General features: G+C 62.8%; 1 protein-coding gene across 1 annotated transcript in view; it reads right to left on the bottom strand.

Annotated features, from left to right (window-relative positions):
- Positions 1-8,605: 8,605 nt before the first annotated feature.
- The window catches only part of HDAC11 (histone deacetylase 11), a 65,116-nt gene continuing 51,242 nt past the window's right edge, over positions 8,606-22,479 (bottom strand). The window contains exons 4-10 of the mRNA XM_066241779.1: positions 18,131-18,247; positions 16,220-16,262; positions 14,489-14,565; positions 13,353-13,415; positions 12,502-12,598; positions 11,501-11,679; positions 8,606-10,369 (exon numbers count right to left, since the gene is read on the bottom strand). Coding sequence (XP_066097876.1) covers positions 10,154-10,369; positions 11,501-11,679; positions 12,502-12,598; positions 13,353-13,415; positions 14,489-14,565; positions 16,220-16,262; positions 18,131-18,247 — 792 coding nt within the window. The 3' untranslated portion in view covers positions 8,606-10,153. The remainder of the gene's footprint in view (positions 10,370-11,500; positions 11,680-12,501; positions 12,599-13,352; positions 13,416-14,488; positions 14,566-16,219; positions 16,263-18,130; positions 18,248-22,479) is intronic.

Here is a 22,479-nt window from a genome sequence, read left to right as displayed (position 1 = left end):
GACTCTGGGGACTGAGGACTGAATTGGGGACGGGACGCAAAGCGGCTGCCAGCCGGTCCTGCAACTTCATGCCGTGAGAGGCACGGTGCTGCCCTCTGCTGGGAGGCGTCCCGATAAACACGCAAACCCACGCGTCTCCCGTGACGGTCTGCCTGCCACCTGTCCTGCTGTACATGTCGTTTCTTCTTCCTGTTCACTCTGTTCCCTCTCTCCCCACCATGTTTTATCCTTTCATAGCTCCTTTAGGCTTTATCTCTGCGATGGAAATATGGCTCGTCGGACAAGGTCACTTCCCCTCCGACCCCAAAATGAAGACGTCCTGGTGGGGACGCTGGCCACCCTGGAGTCACAGCGCATGGCTAAACTTTCTCTGTGATCAGGGCAAGGGGGTGTGTATCGGTCAGAACAGGCAAGATTATGCCATGTCTGCCGATGGTCCTTGAGGCCAGTTCAATGCCCATTGTTCTCCCCAGTTCGGGGTGCAGACGAGGAGACTTGATTCAGTGCAAACAGTCAGCTGTGATAAGCACGGCTGTAGAACAGCATGGTCCGTAAGGGGCTCCGGGTGCGAGGTGGCCCTGACCACAGGGTGACCAGCGAGGCAGCTCTGCTGTGCTCAGCTCCGCTCAGCCAGGCTGGGGCAAACCAGCCCCCGGGCCTTTCCAGCTGCAGCAGAAAAACTGCCCCCTCCCAGCTGACCTGGGGTGACTTATAGGGAGAGAAACCCCTGTACCTGGCCCCTGATTGGTTCCCTCTCTGGCCCAGGAGGACTCCAGATCCTCACTGACTGGTCCAAAGAGCACTGCCCTGATTGGTCAGAATGGAGTTGCTCTGATTGGTCAGTGGAGATGCAAATGAGGATCTAGGTTGTGCAGCTTTGATTGGATAGGGAAAGCCTCAGTCCTATTGGTTAAAATAAGATGCCACGAACTCCTTGATAAGGGCCGGCTCAGCGGCAGAAACACAAGGCAGGCAAGTTGTTTAGTGCAGGCTTCACCTTTCTCCTGGAATCGCAGTTTGCGGGAGGGGCGCCTGTTAAGCAACGGCTGCTAGGCTCTGGTTATTTTAATTTGGGGGTGGAGGTTGTTATTTTTGAGCCCGGTTAGCTATCAGGAGCCCCTTTTGGTAGGTATGTTCGTCCTCAGGGTTGACATGGGCAACAAGCCACCTAAAACCTCAGTAACTTGAAAAACAACAGTGTAATTCTTGCTCACACTGTCCCTTCCAGTTTGGGGCTTGACTCACCGTGGACTTTTAGGGACTCTCAGACTGACAAATGCTACGGGTCAACATGTGCTTCTGCCATCTGGGGCCACATGGAGAATCGCCTGCTGGCTTCAGAAGCCTCCACCTGGCTGATACACAAGCCACCAAGCTCCCAGTTCATAGAGCAAGTCTAAGGCCACGTCTGACGTCAGAGGGCAGCCGGGCGCAGGGCTGCGCTGGCCTGGAAAGTGGGGGCTGGGTTAGGACAATCCGAACTTGAATTGCAGTCTACTCTCGGGCAATGGGGGCTGGGCTGGGGGTGGGCAGGGGACTGTGACCGCTACGGCTTGGGATTGAGGGACAGGAGTTCCTCAAGGAAGAGAGGAGCCCCAAACCACTGTCCAGGTAAGTAGCCAAGAGCCAGCCATCCCATTTTGGGAGGGCCAGGTGTGAGTGCCCCGGGACACTATGACCAGAGTAGCCCTGAGGGACCCGCAGGGACCAGAGCTCCAGGGAGGAAACACACACATAGTTCAGCCCAGGGATAATGCATGAGGTTCCCAGCCTGGGCTCCGCACAGACGTTCACTGTAGCTGCTTCACTCCCTGGTTCTCAGGAGGCTGTGGGTGGGCAGAGGTGTCAGGTGAGTAACGAATGATTATCCAAGCCCCTTAGGGTTCTAAACCCCATTCTTCAAAGGCTGTCGGTACTTAGATTGGTTAAGCTCCTCAGACTCACGGAGCTCACTGGGAAACCTGCATTTAGTTAGCACCTACTACATACTGAGCTGTGTTCCCCTCTCAGGAGTCCCTGTTACAGGAGCATAGGGGCACAGAGGTTGGGGTCACGCTACAGCCAGGCAGGCCCAGCCCACCCCGGCATCCTCGGGAGTCTTGGGGGTCATCTGGGGCAGGGGAGCCCTGGGGAAGGATGGCAGCTCCAACGTGTGATTGTGCGTGTGGGGAACGACACGAGAGTGTTGCAGTATGGCGTCTCGGACACATTCCTGAGCTCTGAGAGGAGAAATGAAAGTGCTCCCTTGTCTGCGAGCTGAAGAGACAGCAAGATCGTGGGTAACGAGGACCAGATGGGCTTCAGGAATTTGCAAAGCCCGATTAGCATATTAGACAGAATCTCCTCCCAGCCACACACCATAACTTTGTCTGGATGTCTGGGCATCGGTTACTGAGATGACTGGTGGGCTACTCACACTGTCCGGGGGGTCCTAGAAGAGAGTGGACCTCTGGCTGGGACCCTGGCCACTCCCTCTGCTCAGCAGGAACCCCCCTTGCTTGTGACACCGTCCCCAAAGTTCCAAGGCCAAGGCCCACACTGAGAATCTAACACTCAGAGTCGGAACTTGTGGTGGGCAAGGGGGTAGAGGGGCCCAGAGCTGCCTGGCCAGACTGCCCCGATGCACAAATCATCCTTAGGGGGAGCTGACACCCAAAGGCACCCTCCCTGTGCCCACTGTCCCCATGTGCAAATGTGGTTGTGTGGGAGTGAAGGCATATTGCTGGTGCTTGGAGGACTGTGCCTGGACTGGGAAGCAGTGGTCTGGGTCAGACCCATCATGGGGAGTGTCCTGCTCCGTTCCCACCTCAACCTAGTGGTGCATGTGCCTAGGCCTGGGCGTCTTGTGGGGAAAACCTGAGGCTGGGGCAGTGATCTGTCTTAGTCAAGGTCTCACGGCAAACCCAAGCTGCGACCACTGAGCCACACTGCCTCCCCCTGGGTCCTGGCTGCTGCCTGGAGCAAGGCCACCTGACTGTCCAAATCTTGTTTGCCTGTCTATCCAGCAAGAGATTGGACAGTGAGCCCTGAGTGTCCTTCCCACACTTACCCTCTGGACCCTAATTCCACCCTCAAATGACTCAGAGACCTCTGGGCTACTTCACTTCCGCTGCCTCACACAGTCCCCTGTGGAGGGAGCAGCAAGCCTCAGAGATGGGGTGCCACCTGTCAGGGTCACTCCTCAGGCCACTGACACAGGCAGGTTTGAGCTCAAGTTGGCCAACTCCAAAGCCTGCGTCCTTTCTCCAGAGACCCACCCCCAGCAGAGCCCCACAGGTCCTACTGACCCTGTCAACGGTGCCTCCCCCAAACAGTGACAAGGAAATGCAGAGATGGTGCTCGGCCCCTTGGCCGGGCACAGCCTGGTACAGTGCTGACTGCTTCCCTGAGCTTCATTTCCCAACCTGAAATGAGGCCCCAGGTCCCAGCCCAGGAGGCTGCAGGGGGCGTGGAGAAAAAGTGGGAGCGAGAAGGGTGGAGGACTGTGCTGTGGGGGGGAGGGGGAGTGGGAGCGTGAAGGGTGGAGGACTGTGCTGTGGGGGGGGAAGTGGGAGCGTGAAGGGTGGAGGACTGTGCTGTGGGGGGAGGGGAAGTGGGAGCGTGAAGGGTGGAGGACTGTGCTGTGGGGGGAGGGGAAGTGGGAGCGTGAAGGGTGGAGGACTGTGCTGTGGGGGGAGGGGAAGTGGGAGCATGAAGGGTGGAGGACTGTGCTGCAGGGGGGGGAAGTGGGAGCGTGAAGGGTGGAGGACTGTGCTGTGGGGGGGAGGGGAAGTGGGAGCGTGAAGGGTGGAGGACTGTGCTGCAGGGGGGGGAAGTGGGAGCGTGAAGGGTGGAGGACTGTGCTGTGGGGGGGAGGGGAAGTGGGAGCGTGAAGGGTGGAGGACTGTGCTGTGGAGGGGGGGGAGTGGGAGCATGAAGGGTGGAGGACTGTGCTGTGGGGGGGGAGTGGGAGCATGAAGGGTGGAGGACTGTGCTGTGGGGGGAGGGGAAGTGGGAGCATGAAGGGTGGAGGACTGTGCTGTGGGGGGAGGGGAAGTGGGAGCATGAAGGGTGGAGGACTGTGCTGTGGGGGGAGAGGAAGTGGGAGCATGAAGGGTGGAGGACTGTGCTGTGGGGGGAGGAGGGGAAGCGGGAGCGTGAAGGGTGGAGGACTGTGCTGTGGGGGGGGAAGTGGGAGCGTGAAGGGTGGAGGACTGTGCTGTGGGGGGGGAAGTGGGAGCGTGAAGGGTGGAGGACTGTGCTGTGGGGGGAGAGGAAGTGGGAGCGTGAAGGGTGGAGGACTGTGCTGTGGGGGGAGGGGAAGCGGGAGCGTGAAGGGTGGAGGACTGTGCTGTGGGGGAGGGGAAGTGGGAGCGTGAAGGGTGGAGGACTGTGCTGTGGGGGGAGGGGAAGCGGGAGCGTGAAGGGTGGAGGACTGTGCTGTGGGGGGAGAGGAAGTGGGAGCGTGAAGGGTGGAGGACTGTGCTGTGGGGGGAGGGGAAGCGGGAGCGTGAAGGTGGAGGACTGTGCTGTGGGGGGAGGGGAAGCGGGAGCGTGAAGGGTGGAGGACTGTGCTGTGGGGGGAGGAGGGGAAGTGGGAGCATGAAGGGTGGAGGACTGTGCTGTGGGGGGAGGAGGGGAAGCGGGAGCGTGAAGGGTGGAGGACTGTGCTGTGGGGGGAGGGGAAGTGGGAGCGTGAAGGGTGGAGGACTGTGCTGTGGGGGGAGGGGAAGTGGGAGCGTGAAGGGTGGAGGACTGTGCTGTGGGGGGAGGGGAAGTGGGAGCGTGAAGGGTGGAGGACTGTGCTGTGGGGGGGGAAGTGGGAGCGTGAAGGGTGGAGGACTGTGCTGTGGGGGGAGGGGAAGTGGGAGCGTGAAGGGTGGAGGACTGTGCTGTGGGGGGAGGGGAAGTGGGAGCGTGAAGGGTGGAGGACTGTGCTGTGGGGGGAGGAGGGGAAGTGGGAGCGTGAAGGGTGGAGGACTGTGCTGTGGGGGGGGAAGTGGGAGCGTGAAGGGTGGAGGACTGTGCTTTGGGGGGAGAGGAAGTGGGAGCGTGAAGGGTGCAGGACTGTGCTGTGGGGGGAGGGGAAGCGGGAGCGTGAAGGGTGGAGGACTGTGCTGTGGGGGGGGGAGTGGGAGCGTGAAGGGTGGAGGACTGTGCTGTGGGGGGGAGGGGAAGTGGGAGCGTGAAGGGTGGAGGACTGTGCTGTGGGGGGAGAGGAAGTGGGAGCGTGAAGGGTGGAGGACTGTGCTGTGGGGGGAGAGGAAGTGGGAGCGTGAAGGGTGGAGGACTGTGCTGTGGGGGGAGGGGAAGTGGGAGCGTGAAGGGTGGAGGACTGTGCTGTGGGGGGGGAAGTGGGAGCGTGAAGGGTGGAGGACTGTGCTGTGGGGGGAGGGGAAGCGGGAGCGTGAAGGGTGGAGGACTGTGCTGTGGGGGGGGGAGTGGGAGCGTGAAGGGTGGAGGACTGTGCTGTGGGGGGAGGGGAAGCGGGAGCGTGAAGGGTGGAGGACTGTGCTGTGGGGGGGGGGAGTGGGAGCGTGAAGGGTGGAGGACTGTGCTGTGGGGGGAGAGGAAGTGGGAGCGTGAAGGGTGGAGGACTGTGCTGTGGGGGGAGGGGAAGTGGGAGGGTGAATGGTGGAGGACTGTGCTGTGGGGGGAGAGGAAGTGGGAGCGTGAAGGGTGGAGGACTGTGCTGTGGGGGGAGGGGAAGCGGGAGCGTGAAGGGTGGAGGACTGTGCTGTGGGGGGAGGGGAAGCGGGAGCGTGAAGGGTGGAGGACTGCTGGTGAGGCTCCCTGAGGTCTGTCACTGATACCAGGCACGTCAGGAAGCCCCGTGTATCTTCCGTCCAGAGTGTTTCAAGGGCAGGATGTGAAGCTGCCCATCTCTGTGGGCCCCAGCTCTGCAGGCAGCCCCTGACCTGCTCACCATGGCCACACCTCCCTCCACCTGGCCGTTCACCTCTGGGTCCCGTCTCATGTGGATACCTGGTGCTGACACCTGCCTCTCCCAGGATTGCTGGTACAGGTGGGCACCAGGGAGGGACAGAGAGGTCCAGGTGGGACGTGAGACAGAATACTCCCCAAGATACCCTTATTTCAGACCTTGGCCAGAGGGTCTGGTGGTGAGAAAGGGGCAGTTGTTTTGGAGTTGGACGGGTTTGGATCTCTCCACTGGCTTTTCCATTGTCTATGTGATCTCAGATCATCTGAGTCTGCCTCATCTTCTGTAAAAAAGTAATGGTGCCTGACCTCTGGTGGCGCAGTGGACAGAGCGTCCTGAGATGCTGAGGTCCCAGGTTCAAAACCCCAAGCTCACTGGCTAAGTGCAGGCTCACCAGCTTGAGCATAGAGCCACCAGATTATGTGTGAAATCGTAGACATGACCCCATGGTTGCTGGCTTGAAGCCCAAGGTCGCTGGCTTGAGACCAAGGTCACTGGCTTAAGACCAAGGTCATTGGCTTGAAGTCCAAGGTCGCTGGCTTGAGCCCAAGGTTGCTGGCTTGAGCAATGGGTCACTGGCTCTGCTGTAGCCCCCTGGGTCAAGGCACATATGAGAAAGCAATCAATGAACTAAGGTGACGCAACTACAAGTTGATACTTCTCATCTCTCCCTTTCTCTCTCTCTCTCTAAAAAAGTGATGACAACAATGAGTAACTTGTATTGAATGCTGGACACTGCTTTAAGTGCTTTATGCATTAGCTCATTTCATTCGCATGAGAACCCTTTGAGGGAGGTGCTATCACCTCCATTTTACCGATCAGTAAACTAAGGCAGGGAGAGGTGAAGTCACCCGGCTCGCAAGGGAAGGAGGTGGAACTCAAAGCCAGGCTGGCAAGGGACGGGAGCTCATGCACTAACCACTGCACCATGCAGCCGCACAGAAATCTCAGGTCCACATTGCTCCCAGCTAGTTGGCCCCGGGCCCGTGCCGGGTATCCCCAGCCAGGGCTGGCGGAGCTAAGTGAAATAGACTCAAGGGCAGACTGCCCGCGGGGAGTTCCTGGCTCCAAACCCCAAGCACTTGGCTGACGAGCCAGGGAGGCATCATAACGGTCTCCTTCAGCGGTGGCCAGAGTCTGCCCGGCCGGGGGGCCCTGCCAGGAGCTGCCTTTGCCCACACCCATGGCGCAGGCTGGGGACCTCCCTCTTGCCACTGCGGCCTCCCACGCCTGGTAGCATAGCCTCGGGAGTGGTCTCTTTGGGGTGGAGAGGGGCAGTTGCTGTTTCCCACACCTGCCTGAGCCCCCTCCACGCCCCCGCCCCCCGTGGAGCGCAGAGCTGTGACTAGGGGAGGAGAGACCCCTTCCCCAGGCCTCAGCCGGCTCACCTGCCCGGCGTGCCCTAGCGTCTGTGGGGACAAGGGGCAGGGTGGCTACTTTCAGCCTCTACTTGGCTGTCTCCGAGTTGCCCCGTGTTTCCTCCTACACTCGCTCCAGCCCTGCAAGCCCGGGACTGCGACTCACCAGGAGGGCTGAGCAAGCAGACTGAGGGCTGTCTTTGCCCGGGGCTGCTTGCCCAGGCCCGAGGGGACCTGGCTCCCCAGGTGGTGCACTTGGGCTCCAAGGTCTGCCCACTCCCCAGCACATGCGCAGGGGCCTCCGCCTCCCAGGTCGAATGTTCCCGCTTTGGCGAGGGCCTCCTGCACAAACCCCCACGCACCACCGGGCATCAGGGCTGGTCCCCCGCTGGGCTCCCACTGACAGCGCCTCCCAAGCTTGTCTGATGCAGACCACCCCCGCCTGTTCCCCTCCCCCTGGACTGCAGCACCCCCCACACCCCCCAGACTGCCACGCTGGCCCCGCTCCTGGCTTTTCACAGCACCGGGTATGATACGCACAGGGCTGGAGAGCAGGACCCCAACGTTCCACTCCAGCCGTCCCGATTCCGCAACACGGCCAGAAGGAACCGTCCTCACCGCCGACACCTGCCAGATGCCCAGGAAACACAGCCCGGAGTCCTCCGCGCATGAAGGCGTCTATCCCTGGACCTCCTTTGGGAAAGGGTCTTTGAAAGCCCCTTACAGAGGGGAGACCGGCTATGGACTCTGGAGCGGGGTTCTGCTCCCCACTTCCTAGACGCGGGCTTCAGGAACTAACCACCTGTGCCTGTGCGTCTGCCCCCAGGAAACATAGAAACACTCTCGTTCTTCCTCAGCGCGCTGCCAGGCTCCACGGGGGATGCCCACCAAGTCCCTGGGGCAGGGCTTGACACCTGGCAGTTCGTGCAGGGAGCCCTGGACCACTCTGCCCCACACTGACCATTCCCACAAGTGCTCCAACCCGGCTCAGGGCTGGGAGACCCCACACACACCCACGTGCTGCCCTGCCAGAGCCCCACACTGCAGAGTCATCACTGCCCAGCCCTGCTGCCCTCCCCCTGTTCCCGGACTGTGCCAGACCCAGGAGGCTCCTGTTTGGAGAGCAATGACCGCCCCCCACAATCTCCTTCACCCCTAAATTTGCGGCGGCAGAGACACCAGAGCTGGGTCCGATCCCGGCCCCACCACTCCCTAGATGTGCTTGTGGTGTGGACGTCCGGGCTTGCTGAGTCTCAGCTGTCTGGTCTATAAAGCAGGAATAGGGCCCTGCTTCACAGGACGTGGAGGACGGAATAGAACGCCATCATTTCCTGGGCAGCTGCCTCCTGTCGGGCCGCCTGCTGTGTGTATTTTAAGTTTTTATTCCCTTTCGTTCACAGGAGGGAAGGGTCGCTCGCATCCAGCACATACACACGGTGCCCGGGCCCAGTGCAGAGCCTCCGGTTTTCCACAGACAAGCTCAGCAGCACAGTCCCCTCGCAAACCCCGGACGCCGCAGGCCGTGCTGAGGACAGAGGATGAGGGGGCCTCACATCGGGGGCAGAGACCAACGACAGAGGCGGGGGGTGTCCAGGTGCACGGTTAATGCCTCGGGTCTTGTCCAGGTCAGCAGTGGACAGTCTGTGAGCTGGAACGTTCACCCCCCACCCCCGCCCCAGCAAACGGGGTGTGAGGAGGAAGGTGGGCGGCAGGAGCTCCTCCAGGTGGCGATGAGCAGGCGTCCCAGGGAGGGGGTTGTTCTGGGGCCCAGCCCGGCCCAGCCCCACCTTCTTCCTCTCAGAGCAGCAGGGAGCTGCTGGGGGGCCTCACTTCCTGGGGGGCCTAAGTGTCCCCTTCAAAGTAGAACTGGGGACAGGGCTAGTGCCCACTTGGGACCCTGGGCCCAGAGAGTGACCAGGGCCCTGGGGAATCTGGGTGAGGCCAGTGAAGGCTGCAGCCCCACCCAGGGCCCTGCCCCCACCCTCCCGGGAGGGAGACCCCGCTCTCTCTGCAGAAACCCCAGCCTGCCCCTCCCCCGGGCCTCAGTCTCCGCGTGGGGCCTCCATTTCCGCAGGACCTGGGTTGGCCACCTGCCTCATCTGAGATGTCCTCTGTCCCCTGCCCACTGGGGTCAGCAGCCCCGTATGCCTCCAGAGCTGAGGCCCTGGGCCAAGTGTTCTTCCCAACACTGCCCCTCTACCGGGGCAGGGAAGACCACTGCAGAGGCAGGGGCCTGGGTTCCTCATGCTCCCCTTCACCAGGCGTAACTGCGGGCTGGGAGGGGGGCCAGCCCTCGCATCCCTGAAGGGAACACAGATGGAGACCCGCTGGTGCTGGCCAGGAACTCAGCCCCCCCCTCGGGGCCTGGCCCCGGGCCTGGCTCTCAGTCCCCCACGTGGCTGTGCCCACTCCTCACGTCCACGGACACAAGAAGAGGCACCAGTCACATGACTTCAGAGGAGGGGGAGGCCCAGGCGTGGCAGAGATGGACGCCCCCTTGGTCTGACATGAGTTTGAGTTTCTTTTGACACCAGAGCACTCGGACCCCTGGAAGCCCCCCTGCAACCCCCCTGGGCCTCACCTCCCTCCTCTCTCCATGGTGAGTGCCCGCTTCCATGGGGTCTGGCTGACCAGTGACCCCATGTGCTCTCTTCCTGGGACTACCTTCTGGCCTCACCGCAGAGGGCCTCCAGCACCCAGAGGGGAGAGTAGAGGGGCTGCTGGCCAGGCCCCTCAGGCAGGCCCGGTCAGGGACCGGCTCCGGGCCCCCCAGGGCCCCTGGCAGCTGCCCCCCCCCCCCCGTTGTTAGAAAAGGAGAAGCACTCAGGGGTGGGCAGGGTGGGAGGCAGGCGGCACCACTCAGAAGGGCAGCGTCTCAGGGCACCTCCTGGGGCAGCAGAGGGGCGTCTGAGCTCCGCGCGGAGACACTGGGTGACTCTGACCCGATGAGCCCCAGGCCATACAAATTAAGGATGGAGTCAGCGATGATGCGGGCAGTGCGCTTCTGGTAGCCGCCCGAGGTCACCATGAGGATGGGCACATGGCGGCTGCGGACCATCCGGAACACCAGCTCATCCCGCCTGACGATCCCCTGTGGGGAGACGAGGAAGGCTGGGGGGCGGGCCTCGGGGTGTGTGTGTGGGGAGACGAGGAAGGCTGGGGGGCGGGCCTCGGGGGGGGTGTGTGTGGGGAGACGAGGAAGGCTGGGGGGCCTCGGGGGGGGGATGTGGGGAGACGAGGAAGGCTGGGGGGCGGGCCTCGGGGGGGGGGTGTGGGGAGATGAGGAAGGCTGGGGGGCGGGCCTCGGGGGGGGTGTGTGTGGGGAGACGAGGAAGGCTGGGGGGCCTCGGGGTGTGTGTGTGGGGAGACGAGGAAGGCTGGGGGGCCTCGGGCCTCGGGGTGTGTGTGTGGGGAGACGAGGAAGGCTGGGGGGCGGGCCTCGGGGGGTGTGTGTGTGGGGAGACGAGGAAGGCTGGGGGGCCTCGGGCCTCGGGGTGTGTGTGTGGGGAGACGAGGAAGGCTGGGGGGCCTCGGGCCTCGGGGTGTGTGTGTGGGGAGACGAGGAAGGCTGGGGGGCCTCGGGCCTCGGGGTGTGTGTGTGGGGAGACGAGGAAGGCTGGGGGCGGGGCCTCGGGGTGTGTGTGTGGGGAGACGAGGAAGGCTGGGGGGCCTCGGGCCTTGGGGTGTGTGTGTGGGGAGACGAGGAAGGCTGGGGGGCCTCAGGCCTCGGGGTGTGTGTGTGGGGAGACGAGGAAGGCTGGGGGGCCTCGGGCCTTGGGGTGTGTGTGTGGGGAGACGAGGAAGGCTGGGGGGCCTCGGGCCTCGGGGTGTGTGTGTGGGGAGACGAGGAAGGCTGGGGGGCCTCGGGCCTCGGGGTGTGTGTGTGGGGAGACGAGGAAGGCTGGGGGGCGGGGCCTCGGGGGGTGTGTGTGGGGAGACGAGGAAGGCTGGGGGGCCTCAGGCCTCGGGGTGTGTGTGTGGGGAGACGAGGAAGGCTGGGGGGCCTCGGGCCTCGGGGTGCGTGTGTGGGGAGACGAGGAAGGCTGGGGGGCGGGCCTCGGGCCTCGGGGTGTGTGTGTGGGGAGGTCCTGCTGCAAGTCTAGCCTTGCTCGGACTGCTGCTGTTCCCACCCGCCCTGACAGCAGTGGGGGTGCCGGGGCCCCTGTCCTGCTGCAGCCGACTCCGCAGGGCAGACGCCCCCCGCCCCCGGGCCAGGACGCACCTGTGGGCTGACGGACAGGCCCCCGAGGCGGTCGCCCTCGAGGACGTCGGTGCCCGCGTTGTACACCACCACGTCGGGCAGCTGCTCCTTCAGGGCTCGGTCCAGGGTCCGCTCCACTCGGTACAGGTACTCCTCGTCCTCCGTGCCCCACTCCAGCTCCACCTTCTGCCGGATGGCCTCTGGGGGACCCGGGCACCCCCAGTGTGGGGAGGAAACTGAGACCAGAGGGCACAGGAGGCCCGAGGCCCTGGCAGTGCCCAAAGGCAGGACTGGAAAATAGCCTGCCTGACTCCAGCCCTCTGCCTCTCACTCAGCCACACTGGGCCGCCCGCAGGACCACGGGTGAGAGCCCTGCACCCTGGGGACCCGGGGACCAGGCCAGACGTCTGACCTCCCTGCCTCCACGAGCCCCTGCCCAGACACGCGGACACCATGCTGGGCCCTCAAGTCCAAATCCAGCACGTCCAACATTCAGAAACGGGCCCTGGGCCACCAGGGCGGCCGGGTGCCCACAGTGGAGCCACCAGCCCTTCGGGCGTCAACATCCCCCCAGCGGGACAGGCCCCTGAGCTTCCTCGGCCCGCCCTGAGCACCCCTCTCTCTGGAGGGATCCCTTTAACCTGCCTGCCCTCATCGTCCGTCACCAGTCCCATTAGCACTGACACCTGCCGTCTGACTGGAACTGTCTATCCTGTCCTTCCTCTTGTTTCTTTTCCCTCGTTCCCCACGTTCTACCAGACAGATGCGAGCCCAGGAGTCTTGTTTTCCTACCCCTGCTGGTTCCCCCACTCACATTAGCCTGGGCTAATGTGATCACGGGTGGGCCATGGGGCTTCCTCAGGCCTCAGTCTCCATGTCTGCACAATGGGGACGATTCCCAGCTCTCGAGAGGGACGCTGAGGAGGGATGCAGTGGCCTCCGCGGGGCCCAGCACACAGGCACTGCTCAGGGGACCCCACCCACGCAGGCGTGCACTCGGGCCGGGGGCGGGGCTGGCTTACGCTTGGCAAAGCGGTCTCCAGGGTAGATGTGGCGGTTGTAGACGTCCATGATGTACACGCGCTTGTCCCCCATGAAGTCCCTCTCGTGCCCATTACCCTGCGGGGAGAACACGGAGGTCACGTGCGGGCAGTGCCCTCAGCCAGGCCAGAACCCCCACCTCACCCCACAGCAGTGTGGTTTGGTTTGCCCTGCAACAGAGGGCCTCACGACAGTCAAGTGACAAAGCGGGGATTCGACCTCCAAACCTGGCCTGTGGCCCCCCGGTGTGACCTGAGGCGGCAGCAGCAGGACTCCGGGCCCACCCTTCCTGAGCCTGGGACCAGAATGTGGGGCACACAGCCAAGGGCTGCCCTCATGGGACTGCGTTCAGGGGACTCAGTGTGACCACGTAACCTCGAGGCAGGGCCCCAGCCATCACCAAGCCACTGGGCCCACTGGGTGCCCTGCCCTGTCCTTGACCAGGGGAGCCAGGCCTGGGTTTCGAGTCCTGAGGCTCTAACCCTAAGCAGTCAGTTCCTGAGCAGTGGCTTTGGGGCTGAGCAGCCCTGAGACCGTGTGAGTGGCACCTTCCCAGGGGCGGGTCCCCAGTGCACCTTGACCAGGGAAGCTGCCGAGGGCTTTGAGCTCAGGGGCACTGCCAGCCTGGCTGGGGGGGCAGGAGGACCCTCAGGTCTGACAGGACACTGCAGAGGGCGGAGGGGCACACAGGCTGAGGCAGGTCCAGACAGAGGTGGAACTCAGGGACGCCCCTGGCATGGGGGAGTCGCCCCGGGTGGGGCTGCATGACAGATGCTGGCGGAGGCACACAGGAGCTGGGGGCCCAGCAGACCCCACCCCACAGGGCACTCACCTGGTGGGCGTCCAGGTCAACAATGGTGGCCCTGGAGATGCCTTCCACGCGCTCAAACAAAAACTGCTCAGGGAGGAGAGGGAAAAGGTGAGGGTCCCCAGAGGCCAGGAGACACACAGCCCCTTGGGGACTCCCAGGGGGCGAGGGGCCACGGCAGGAGGCCACATATGCTTCTGGCTACCAGGGCCGGGCAAAGACATCACAGCCCAGGAGAGTTACGTGTGTGCAGTCAAGGAAGGTTCCCTGGAGGAAGGGCCTGTGCTGGGCCCTGAAGGACAGTCTGGGGTTGAGCAGGAGAGTGAGGCTGGCCCTCAGCAACAGCCCAATAATCCTAGGGTAACGGGTGGGGGGACTGGGGGGGACTGAGGGGGACTAGGGGAGGTGAGGGGGACTAGGGGAGGGCCCCCCCCACACCCCCACCACCCACCCCTCCACACTGGGCCTGGAGCTTTATCTACAAGCTCTGCCTTACTTACTATAGGGCCATGTCCTCATGCCCCCTTCCCTGGGAAGCCATCCTTCCCCTCCCCCCACTCTCCGATCCCGGGTGTCCACCTCTCTGAATGACCAGGGTCTGCTGGCCTACTCCCAACCCCCACCACCCCACCATTAGTGTGTGTGCCCTGTGAGAACAGGGGCCACCTGTCCCTGACACCCAGACGCAGGGTGCTCAGGGCACACTCGGGGTCCCTCCCACAGACAGGGAAGCCAAAGCCAGCACAGCCCGTGCTGGCTGCGTGACCTCACCCCCCTGGGCCTGTGTCCTCACCTGCAACGTGTGAGGGTAACAGGTGAGCCCCAAGGGCGGGGCTGGCAGAGGCTTGAGCCCGTAGTCAAGGCCATTGTTACCCCCATCACTGTTACCCCCACCTCTTCCTCACTCCCTGTGCAACCCCCTACTTCTACCGTGGAAGTGCCCCCCCCCCCACGAGACCGGAGCAGCTCCCTTGGTCCCAGGAGCACAGAAGAGCATCTATCTCCTCTGGGTCTGAGCCGAGCTGGCTGAGCGAGGCAGTGGAACCCCCCAGCGCCCCCCATGCCCCGTCCCCGTCTCTGTAATGGAGGTGACAGCACAGACCGGGAAGGGCGGGGCCCCAGGGCGGGCTGGGCGCTGAGCCCACGTGACCCCTGCGCACCTTGATGGCGAGCGTGATGTCCGCGTAGGCGCAGAAGCCCCCGCCCCGGTCGCTGGAGCAGTGATGGAAACCGCCACCTGCAGGTCAGGTCAGGTCAGGGCCGGCTCAGGGGCGGACCCAGGGCCCCCGCCCGCCCCGCCTCCCAACACCCCTCCCGGCTCCGCCCTCAGGACCGCTCCAGCTGGGCAGAGTGCAACCAGCTCCTGGACACACTCACACCCAGCTCAGGGGGCAGCGCTGACATCCCAGCTGCCCTGTCAGAGATGGAAACTTCTTAGGGTGTCCCAACAAGTCAGCCGCCCCCAGCCCACCCACACCCTTAGGGGACGGGAGCTCATCCTTCCCAAGGCAGTGAGTCCCCCAGAGCTGGGCCTGTCCATGTGAGTCCTCCCACTGGGGAAGGGTGTAGGGGGGTGATAGGGGGGGCGGGGGGGGGGCAGGGGGGGCAGGTCTAGCCAGGACCACCCAGATTCCGCCGCATGGCGGACGAGGGTGAGCAGGCAGAGAACCCGTCATTAGTCCTGGCTGCCCACAGCAACAGTGAGGGCCCTGGAGCCCAGGGTCCAGCCTCCTCACCTCAACCCTGAGACCACTGCCTCGGGGCCCCAGTGCCCACACAGCCCGTCCCCGGCTGCCCTACAGGGCCCTGCACTGCGAATGTCTGATGCTGAGCCCAGTCCCTGCCTCCCAGGCAGCGTGAAGCAAGGACCCAAGGACCAGGGACCTGCCACGTCCACCACTCATGGGGCTGACACTGGTTCACGATGAGCTAACAGCCACAGTGGACGAACCCCAGCCAGCATGAAGCTCGCTGACACCTCCCTGCAGCCCCAGCAGCCAATACTACCACCACGCCCTCTGCTTCACAGCAAGAGCCCAGAGAAGGTCAGCAACTGGCCCTGTGTCACACAGCTCACTAATGGCAGAACCAAGATTCAAACCAAGGCTGGTTCAGGATCCAGCTCTTAACCTCTACCAGGCCATAACACCGTCCACAGGGAAGGGCTTCCTGGTCCCCTCGGGAACCTGTAAGCACACGGCTGTCCCCTCATCTGCTCAGCAGAGTGTCCTAACACCGTGGTCAAGCCAGCACTAAGGATGGGCACCTGACCACACCAGGGCGGAAGAGACCCAGCCCCTGCCTGCAGTGCTCACAGTCCACGGCCGGGGCAGGGGCAGATCTGGGGCTCTGAGCAAGCCACCAGGGCTCTCTTGATGTCCATACGCTCATCAACATAACTGGACTGGACAGTAACGCCCAGTGCAGATGAGCGGCTGGACAGACAGCTGCACAGATTGTTCAGTGCGGAGCCTCCATGAGGGTCCCTGGAAGGGACGAGGACTATAGGTGCAGCCCTGCCATAAGCCAACTTTGTGGGACAGTCCAGGGGACAGGGCAGATATTGATCCTGGACCTGTCTACCACATGACCAAGCCCCTGCAGGCTGTCCTGGGCCCCCACAGGTGGGAGGAGCCTTCAAAACCCTGCAGGTCTCATCCCCATGCAGACCTGTCCAGAGGATAGCATGGGCCTTCTGTGAGAGAGTGAGCTCCCCGTCACTGGAAGTATGCAAAGGCACGGAGCAACTTGGGGAACTCTTTCAGACAAGGATTCCACTCCAGATGGAGGCACTGGTGGGTTTCTCCCAGGCAGCAGAGCCTGGGAGCTCACAGCCTGGCCCTCCCAGCCCCCAAGCCCTGGCCGCCTCCCCTCCCCCACGGGACACTCACCCACATTGATGGCCCAGCCTCGCTCCACTGCCAGCTTCCCCGCCTGGGAGACAAGCACAGGTGAAGGCACGGTGGCCTCTCCATCCCTCACTCCCAGACCTGCTCAGCCCACCCACCAACCCCGCTTCTGCCCAGCCCTGAGATGTGGCTGAGCTCAGAGGGGCCACAGGAGGCTGCCACCCCCGTGAACTCGGTCCCAGGGGCAAGTGCCAGCCTGGCCGGCATGTGGGACGTGTGGTGCATCAGCCCCTCGGTAATTTTGGGAGGAAACTGGAAGAAATAAAAGTAAATACTTCTGGTTACATACAAGCTGACAGTTTTAATGTGCCTTTTGAAGGGAAAAGATTTTGCGCGTGGAAATAGAGACTGAATACTGAAACCCCGTAGGAAATGCAAGTTCTGGGGTGGGTGATAAGTTGTAATCTAATAAACTAAAAGAAGAGACAGATTCGCAAACTAAAAACGACAGGTCAGATCACCGTGCTCTGAAATCAGAACTGTCTCCCACTGCTGATCACCTCAGCAGCCTGCGGCTTGTTTCAAAGAAAACTACACACAGGGCCCGGGCTGGCTGGCTCAGCAGTAGAGCGTCAGCCCGGAGTGCAGAAGTCCCGGGTTCGATTCCCGGCCAGAACACATAGAAGAAGCTCCCATCTGCTTCTCCACTCCTCCCCCTCTCCTTCCTCTCTGTCTCTCTCTTCCCCTCCCGCAGCCGAGGCTCCATTGGAGCAAAGTTGGCCCAGGCACTGAGGATGGTTTCATGGCCTCTGCCTTCTATCAGGTGCTAGAATAGCTCAGGTTGCAATGGAACAACGCCCCAGATAGGCAGAGCATCACCCCCTGGTGGGCGTGCTGGGTGGATCCCGGTCGGGTGTATGTGGGAGTCTGTCTGCCTGCCTCACTGCTTCTCACTTTGGAAAAAATACAAAAAAAAAAGAAAAAAAAAAAAAAACTACACACAGGACATGAGCCCTCATTTTGCCTCCACCCTGAGGTCATGATGGGGAGAGAAGGGGGCAGGATCCATCATTGGAGTCATGAGATGTGGTTTTCCACCTTAAACCTGAGAACACTGCAGCGACCATTTTAGGGTACATCTCTGGGAGATGGAGACATCTCTCACACACCAGTCGATACGGTGACTCTCTCGGTGGTCCACAAAGGAACGATGGATTCTAATGTCCGGGGATGGGAAAGACTTTGAGAGCCTCGCTGTTGCTGGTCACTGGGGAAGACTCGGGGTTCTGCTCAGCTATCAGGTGGGAGGCGGGCATTCCAGACGGAGAGCCCAGGTGGGCAAGGCCCCGAGGGAGAAGGAACCAGGTCAGGAGGGGCCCCCACACCAGCCCCTGCTGGTCGCTGGGGAAGACTCGGGGTTCTGTTCAGCTATCAGGTGGGAGGTGGGCATTCCAGAGGGAGAGCCCAGGTGGGCAAGGCCCCGAGAGAGAAGGAGCCAGGCCTGGGGGGGCCCCCACACCAGCCCCTGCTGGTCGCTGGGGAAGACTCGGGGTTCTGTTCAGCTATCAGGTGGGAGGTGGGCATTCCAGAGGGAGAGCCCAGGTGGGCAAGGCCCCGAGGGAGAAGGAGCCAGGCCTGGGGGGGCCCCCACACCAGCCCCTGCTGGTCGCTGGGGAAGACTCGGGGTTCTGTTCAGCTATCAGGTGGGAGGTGGGCATTCCAGAGGGAGAGCCCAGGTGGGCAAGGCCCCGAGAGAGAAGGAGCCAGGCCTGGGGGGGCCCCCACACCAGCCCCTGCTGGTCGCTGGGGAAGACTCGGGGTTCTGTTCAGCTATCAGGTGGGAGGTGGGCATTCCAGAGGGAGAGCCAGGTGGGCAAAGGCCCCGAGGGAGAAGGAGCCAGGCCTGGGGGGGCCCCCACCCCAGCCCCACGTCACACCTGCCTCTCCACTTACCATGATGGTCCCTCCCGTCTGGGTCCGAAGGGGCTTCAGCACCTTCCTCTGCACAAGGAAGTTGGGGAGGAAGATGACAGGCGGGATCTCTGTGATGGTGGCGACAGCGAAGGACCACTGTGGAGAGAGGGACACACAGGCCATCAGCCTCCATGGCCGTGCCCGGGCGCAGGGCAGCGGCTGGGAGTCAGGGGTCCTCTACAGCCAGGCCCACGGTGCCCAGTAAACTCCAGGCTGGGGGCCATTGCTCTGGTAAAGAAGCGACCCCCCCCCTCGACACGCACACACACACACACACACCGGTCTGGCCCCCACCACGCCCTGGGCTCAGCCAAGGACAGTGTACGCAGCACATTTCCTTACACTCCATGGGCCTGTATTCCAAAGCCCTTGGCTGCCCTCTAGTGCCCAGAGCAAGAGCTGAGGGGAGCTCCGCCCACCTCACAGGGGTGCAGCCCCAGCACGGCCCCACACCCGCTGTGCAGAAGGGGACCCTGAGGCCAGAGCAGCTCCCTGAGCAGTACGTCCCTGACAAAGCCAGACCGGAAGCCCAGGTGTCCTGCTCCACAGTACAGTGTGGCCCTTTGTCCACTGGGCACTGGACCCCCTGCCTCCTCTCTGGCTGCTCCGGCAGGAGGGTCTTGAGCACCAAGACCAGGACACTGCTTTCCCGTGGCCCCAAGACCCCTGGGCAGGTGTCCACGTATCCAGATCTTGCACCGTCTCCTGCCTGCCTGGGAAGGCACCTAGGCCCCCGCTCCCTGCTCCAACTGACCCTAGGCAGAGACTTGCAGGGGCTCTGGGTACTCCGCAAATGTTTACTAAGTGCCCGCTAGGCAGCAGGCCCTGAGGCGGGGGAGGTCCAGCCTTAGTCGGGAAGCTTGCAGCCTAGCAGGGAAGTACCTCTGTGTTCAGGTCAGGCACAGAGAAGGCTGCAGGAAGGAGCAAGATGAGAGGTCAGGGCTACAAGGCATCCAGTGGGAGAGGACTGGCCAGTGTGGCCACTGTGATCACCACCCAGGACTGAATGAGACCGAGGCATGGAGAAGCCTGCAAAGAAAGCAGGTGCCTGCAAGGGGCCAGGGAGGCACGGGAACGGGGTGGCATCGAGAGGCTGGGCCACTGTGGCTTAGACACTGGCACCAGGGAAAACCTGTCTGCAGGTGCTGGCACTGCCCTGAGCACCTGTGTGGCCACCCTCCCAGACTGAGGACAAGGCTGAGGATGGATGAGGACAAGACTGAGGATGGATGAGGACAGGCTGAGGATGAATGAGGACAGGCTGGGGACGGATGAGGACAGGCTGAGGATGGATGAGGACAAGACTGAGGATGGATGAGGACAGGCTGAGGATGAATGAGGACAGGCTGAGGACGGGTGAGGACAGGCTGAGGACGGGTGAGGACAGGCTGAGGTCGGCTGAGGACAGCTTAGGTTGACTGAGGACAGGCTGAGGTCGGATGAGGACAGGCTGAGGACTGCTGAGGACAGCTTTGGTCGGTTAAGGACAGGCTGAGGATGACTGAGGACGGCTGAGGACCGCTGAGGACAAGGGTAAGGACGGATACAGACGGCTGAGGCTGGGGAAGCTGCTCTAACCCGTTCCTCGGGTAGGGAACCCGGTCACTGGTCTGAAGGGAGAGCTCCACCCAGCCTTGTCCCTCTGCCTGTAGGTGGAGGGACCACCGGCCGGCGGGGGCGGGGGCGCCGGAGCTGAGACAGTGTGCACAGCTGCGGGACCCGCCTCCGTGTGTGTGCACGCACACTCATGCGTGTGTGCATGCGTGCATGGGGGTGTCGTGGGCCCTGAGAAAGCAGATGCCTCTAAGGGGGCTCCCGGTGGCTGACGGGGCTCAAATTGAGCGGCACAGGCCAGCGGCCATTTCTGCGCAGGGGCCTCCCACGCGAACCGTCAGGGAGAGGCCGGCACGGTGTTCCCACCCGCAGCAGCCCTCACGGAGCAGCTCCTGGGCTCCCCGTTCACCAGTGGGGGCCGACGCCATCGCGGTCCAGCAGGCGCTGCGCAGCCCTGCCCCGCCCCCCTCACACCCTCTCCAATCAGCTCCGCGCCATTCCGACCAATCAGGACGGCGCCCTCCACACCAATCAGACTGAAGACTCGCATCCTCCTCCGCGGACCAATGGACTGGACGGGGGGACAGGGGGGACGGGGGGACGGGGGGGACGGGGGGGACGGGGGGACGGGGGGGACGGGGGGACGGGGGACGGGGGGACATGGGGGGACGGGGGGGACAGGGGCACAGGGGGGATAAGGGGGATGGGGGGGATGGGGGGGACAGGGGGATGGGAACGGGGGGGACGGGGGGGGACGGGGGGGGAAAGGGGGGACAGGCATGGGCCTCCATTCTCAGCTCCCCTCCAGCTGCTGGAGCGCACGGAGGCCGAGGACCACGTTCCCGCCGGGCTGTAGCGCAGCGGCGAGGGGCCTCACCTGAGGGCCGCCTGGCCCGGGCGCACTGGGTAGTTTCTTTCTTCACCCCACCCTAACGGGGGACTCCGGTGGGCACTGAATTGGCGCCAGCGACCGCTGAGTGACAGCATGTCCGTATGCATGTGTGGGGCGGGTGGAGGGGGAGGAGGGACAGACCCGGAGAGGAGCGCGTGGCCAGCTCCACCTGCTCACCCCTGCCCAACAGCCTGGTACGGAAGGCCTGGGGCCATTGCTTCCTGTGAACACGAGTGGACACACAAATGAGCCACTGCAGGGACCCACGGAGTGGCTACGTCCTCCTCGGCAAGCCCGCGGACAGACTGCAGGGCCGTGACGCTGCAGGCAGCCTCCGGAGGGTCCGATGTGGACACAGCGCCGTGACCAAGGCGGCTCCCCACCTGCGGTCCATAGCGCCTTCTAGCCCGACGGCGCTCCACCCAGAAAGGGGCGAGCATCAAGCACGTTTAGGGAGCACCGCTCGTGTGGCCCACCTCCTGGACATCCCGAGTCCACTTTGGCAGGTTACAGGCTCCGGGACGCTGTGCCATAGACTCCTCCCTAACTGCTTCACCCCACTTCTCCCGCCTCCTGACCACAAACCTCCGCCTATCCCCTTCGCGTTTTACATAACACCACTGTGCAGACTCCGCAAAGCTGCCACCCTGTGGGACCGCGCGTGGGAACTCCGAGCTAGAGACTGAGCTCTACGTGGGCCAAGCCTACAGTCACCAGAACACACGTGGGCGCAGCCAAGGGGACCAGCCCCCATGGAGAAGGCACCTGTCGGCCAGCGTTCCTCGACTCCTGGACATGAAGGGCAGGCGGGGCACATCAGCCGTCTCAGCCAGCAGTGGTCTCTGTGCACTGCAGTGCGGCCCACTGATGCTCCAGACCTGTGCTGTCCGGTCCAGGCGCTGCTGGCCACATGTGGCTATTTGAGTATAACTGTCAGTTAATTTAAAATATATATACATATTTTAATTACAGTTTTGTTCCTCAGTCACACTGGCCATATTTTAAGGGGTGAATGGCCACATGTGGCTAGTGACTACTGAAGTGGGCAGAGCCCTTGTAGAATATTTCCTTCTCTGCAGAAGGTTCTGCTGGACACCCCTGCTCCCGTCAGTGGTGGGGTGGACTGAGAGAGACAGAAGGACCCAGCACCAGGGACAGATAGCTTATCTGGGAGGGCACAGGCTGGAGTGGGGCTGCCCTGATCTGCCCCCAAGTCAGGCCCTCCGCCAGCCCGGGCAGGGCAGGGCACTAAGGGACAGGTGCATGGGAGCAGGACAGGCACAGGGCTCAGAAGGGTTCATCAGGGCCAAACCTCACGAATCCAAACCAGCATCTGCACTCAGGGAGGAGGTTGGCTACAGCCCCACGCGGAGCCCCAGCTGCTTGGTTTGGGCCAGGACCTGACAGCAGTAGAAGTGGGGCCAACGGAGAGAAGGAGATGATCCCACACGATCACCTCAGGCGATGGAAAAAGCCTCTGACAAAATCGAACACCTTCATTAAGTCAATCGACAAACTAGGAGCAGAAGGGAACTCCCCCAACACAACAAAGGGTGTGTGTCACTCACACACACACATGTCCGACTTAGGGCCAGCCCTCTATGTCCCTGCACTCTGTCCTCTCATCTGTGAAAAACAGGAGCTCCTAACAAATGGGCCCGGAATGAGGACTTGGGGCCACTGGAGAGCCTGTCCTCCCTGCCCAGTGTCAAGTACTCTGACTGCCCCCTGCCCGCCCTTGCTCCACTCTGTGTACAGCCCTAGTCCCCGCCAACAGCAGTAGCTGGACTGTTTCCTCTCTCTCCCAGAGGGCCCAGCCCCGGGGGATGGGCGGGCATGCTCCCTGCTGCACAATGCCGAGAATGACGCCTGGCACACGGTA

This window comes from Saccopteryx bilineata, chromosome 8, assembly GCF_036850765.1.
Source record: "Saccopteryx bilineata isolate mSacBil1 chromosome 8, mSacBil1_pri_phased_curated, whole genome shotgun sequence".
Classification (NCBI taxonomy): Eukaryota; Metazoa; Chordata; class Mammalia; order Chiroptera; family Emballonuridae; genus Saccopteryx; species Saccopteryx bilineata.
This window is presented reverse-complemented; position numbering and strand designations above follow the sequence as displayed.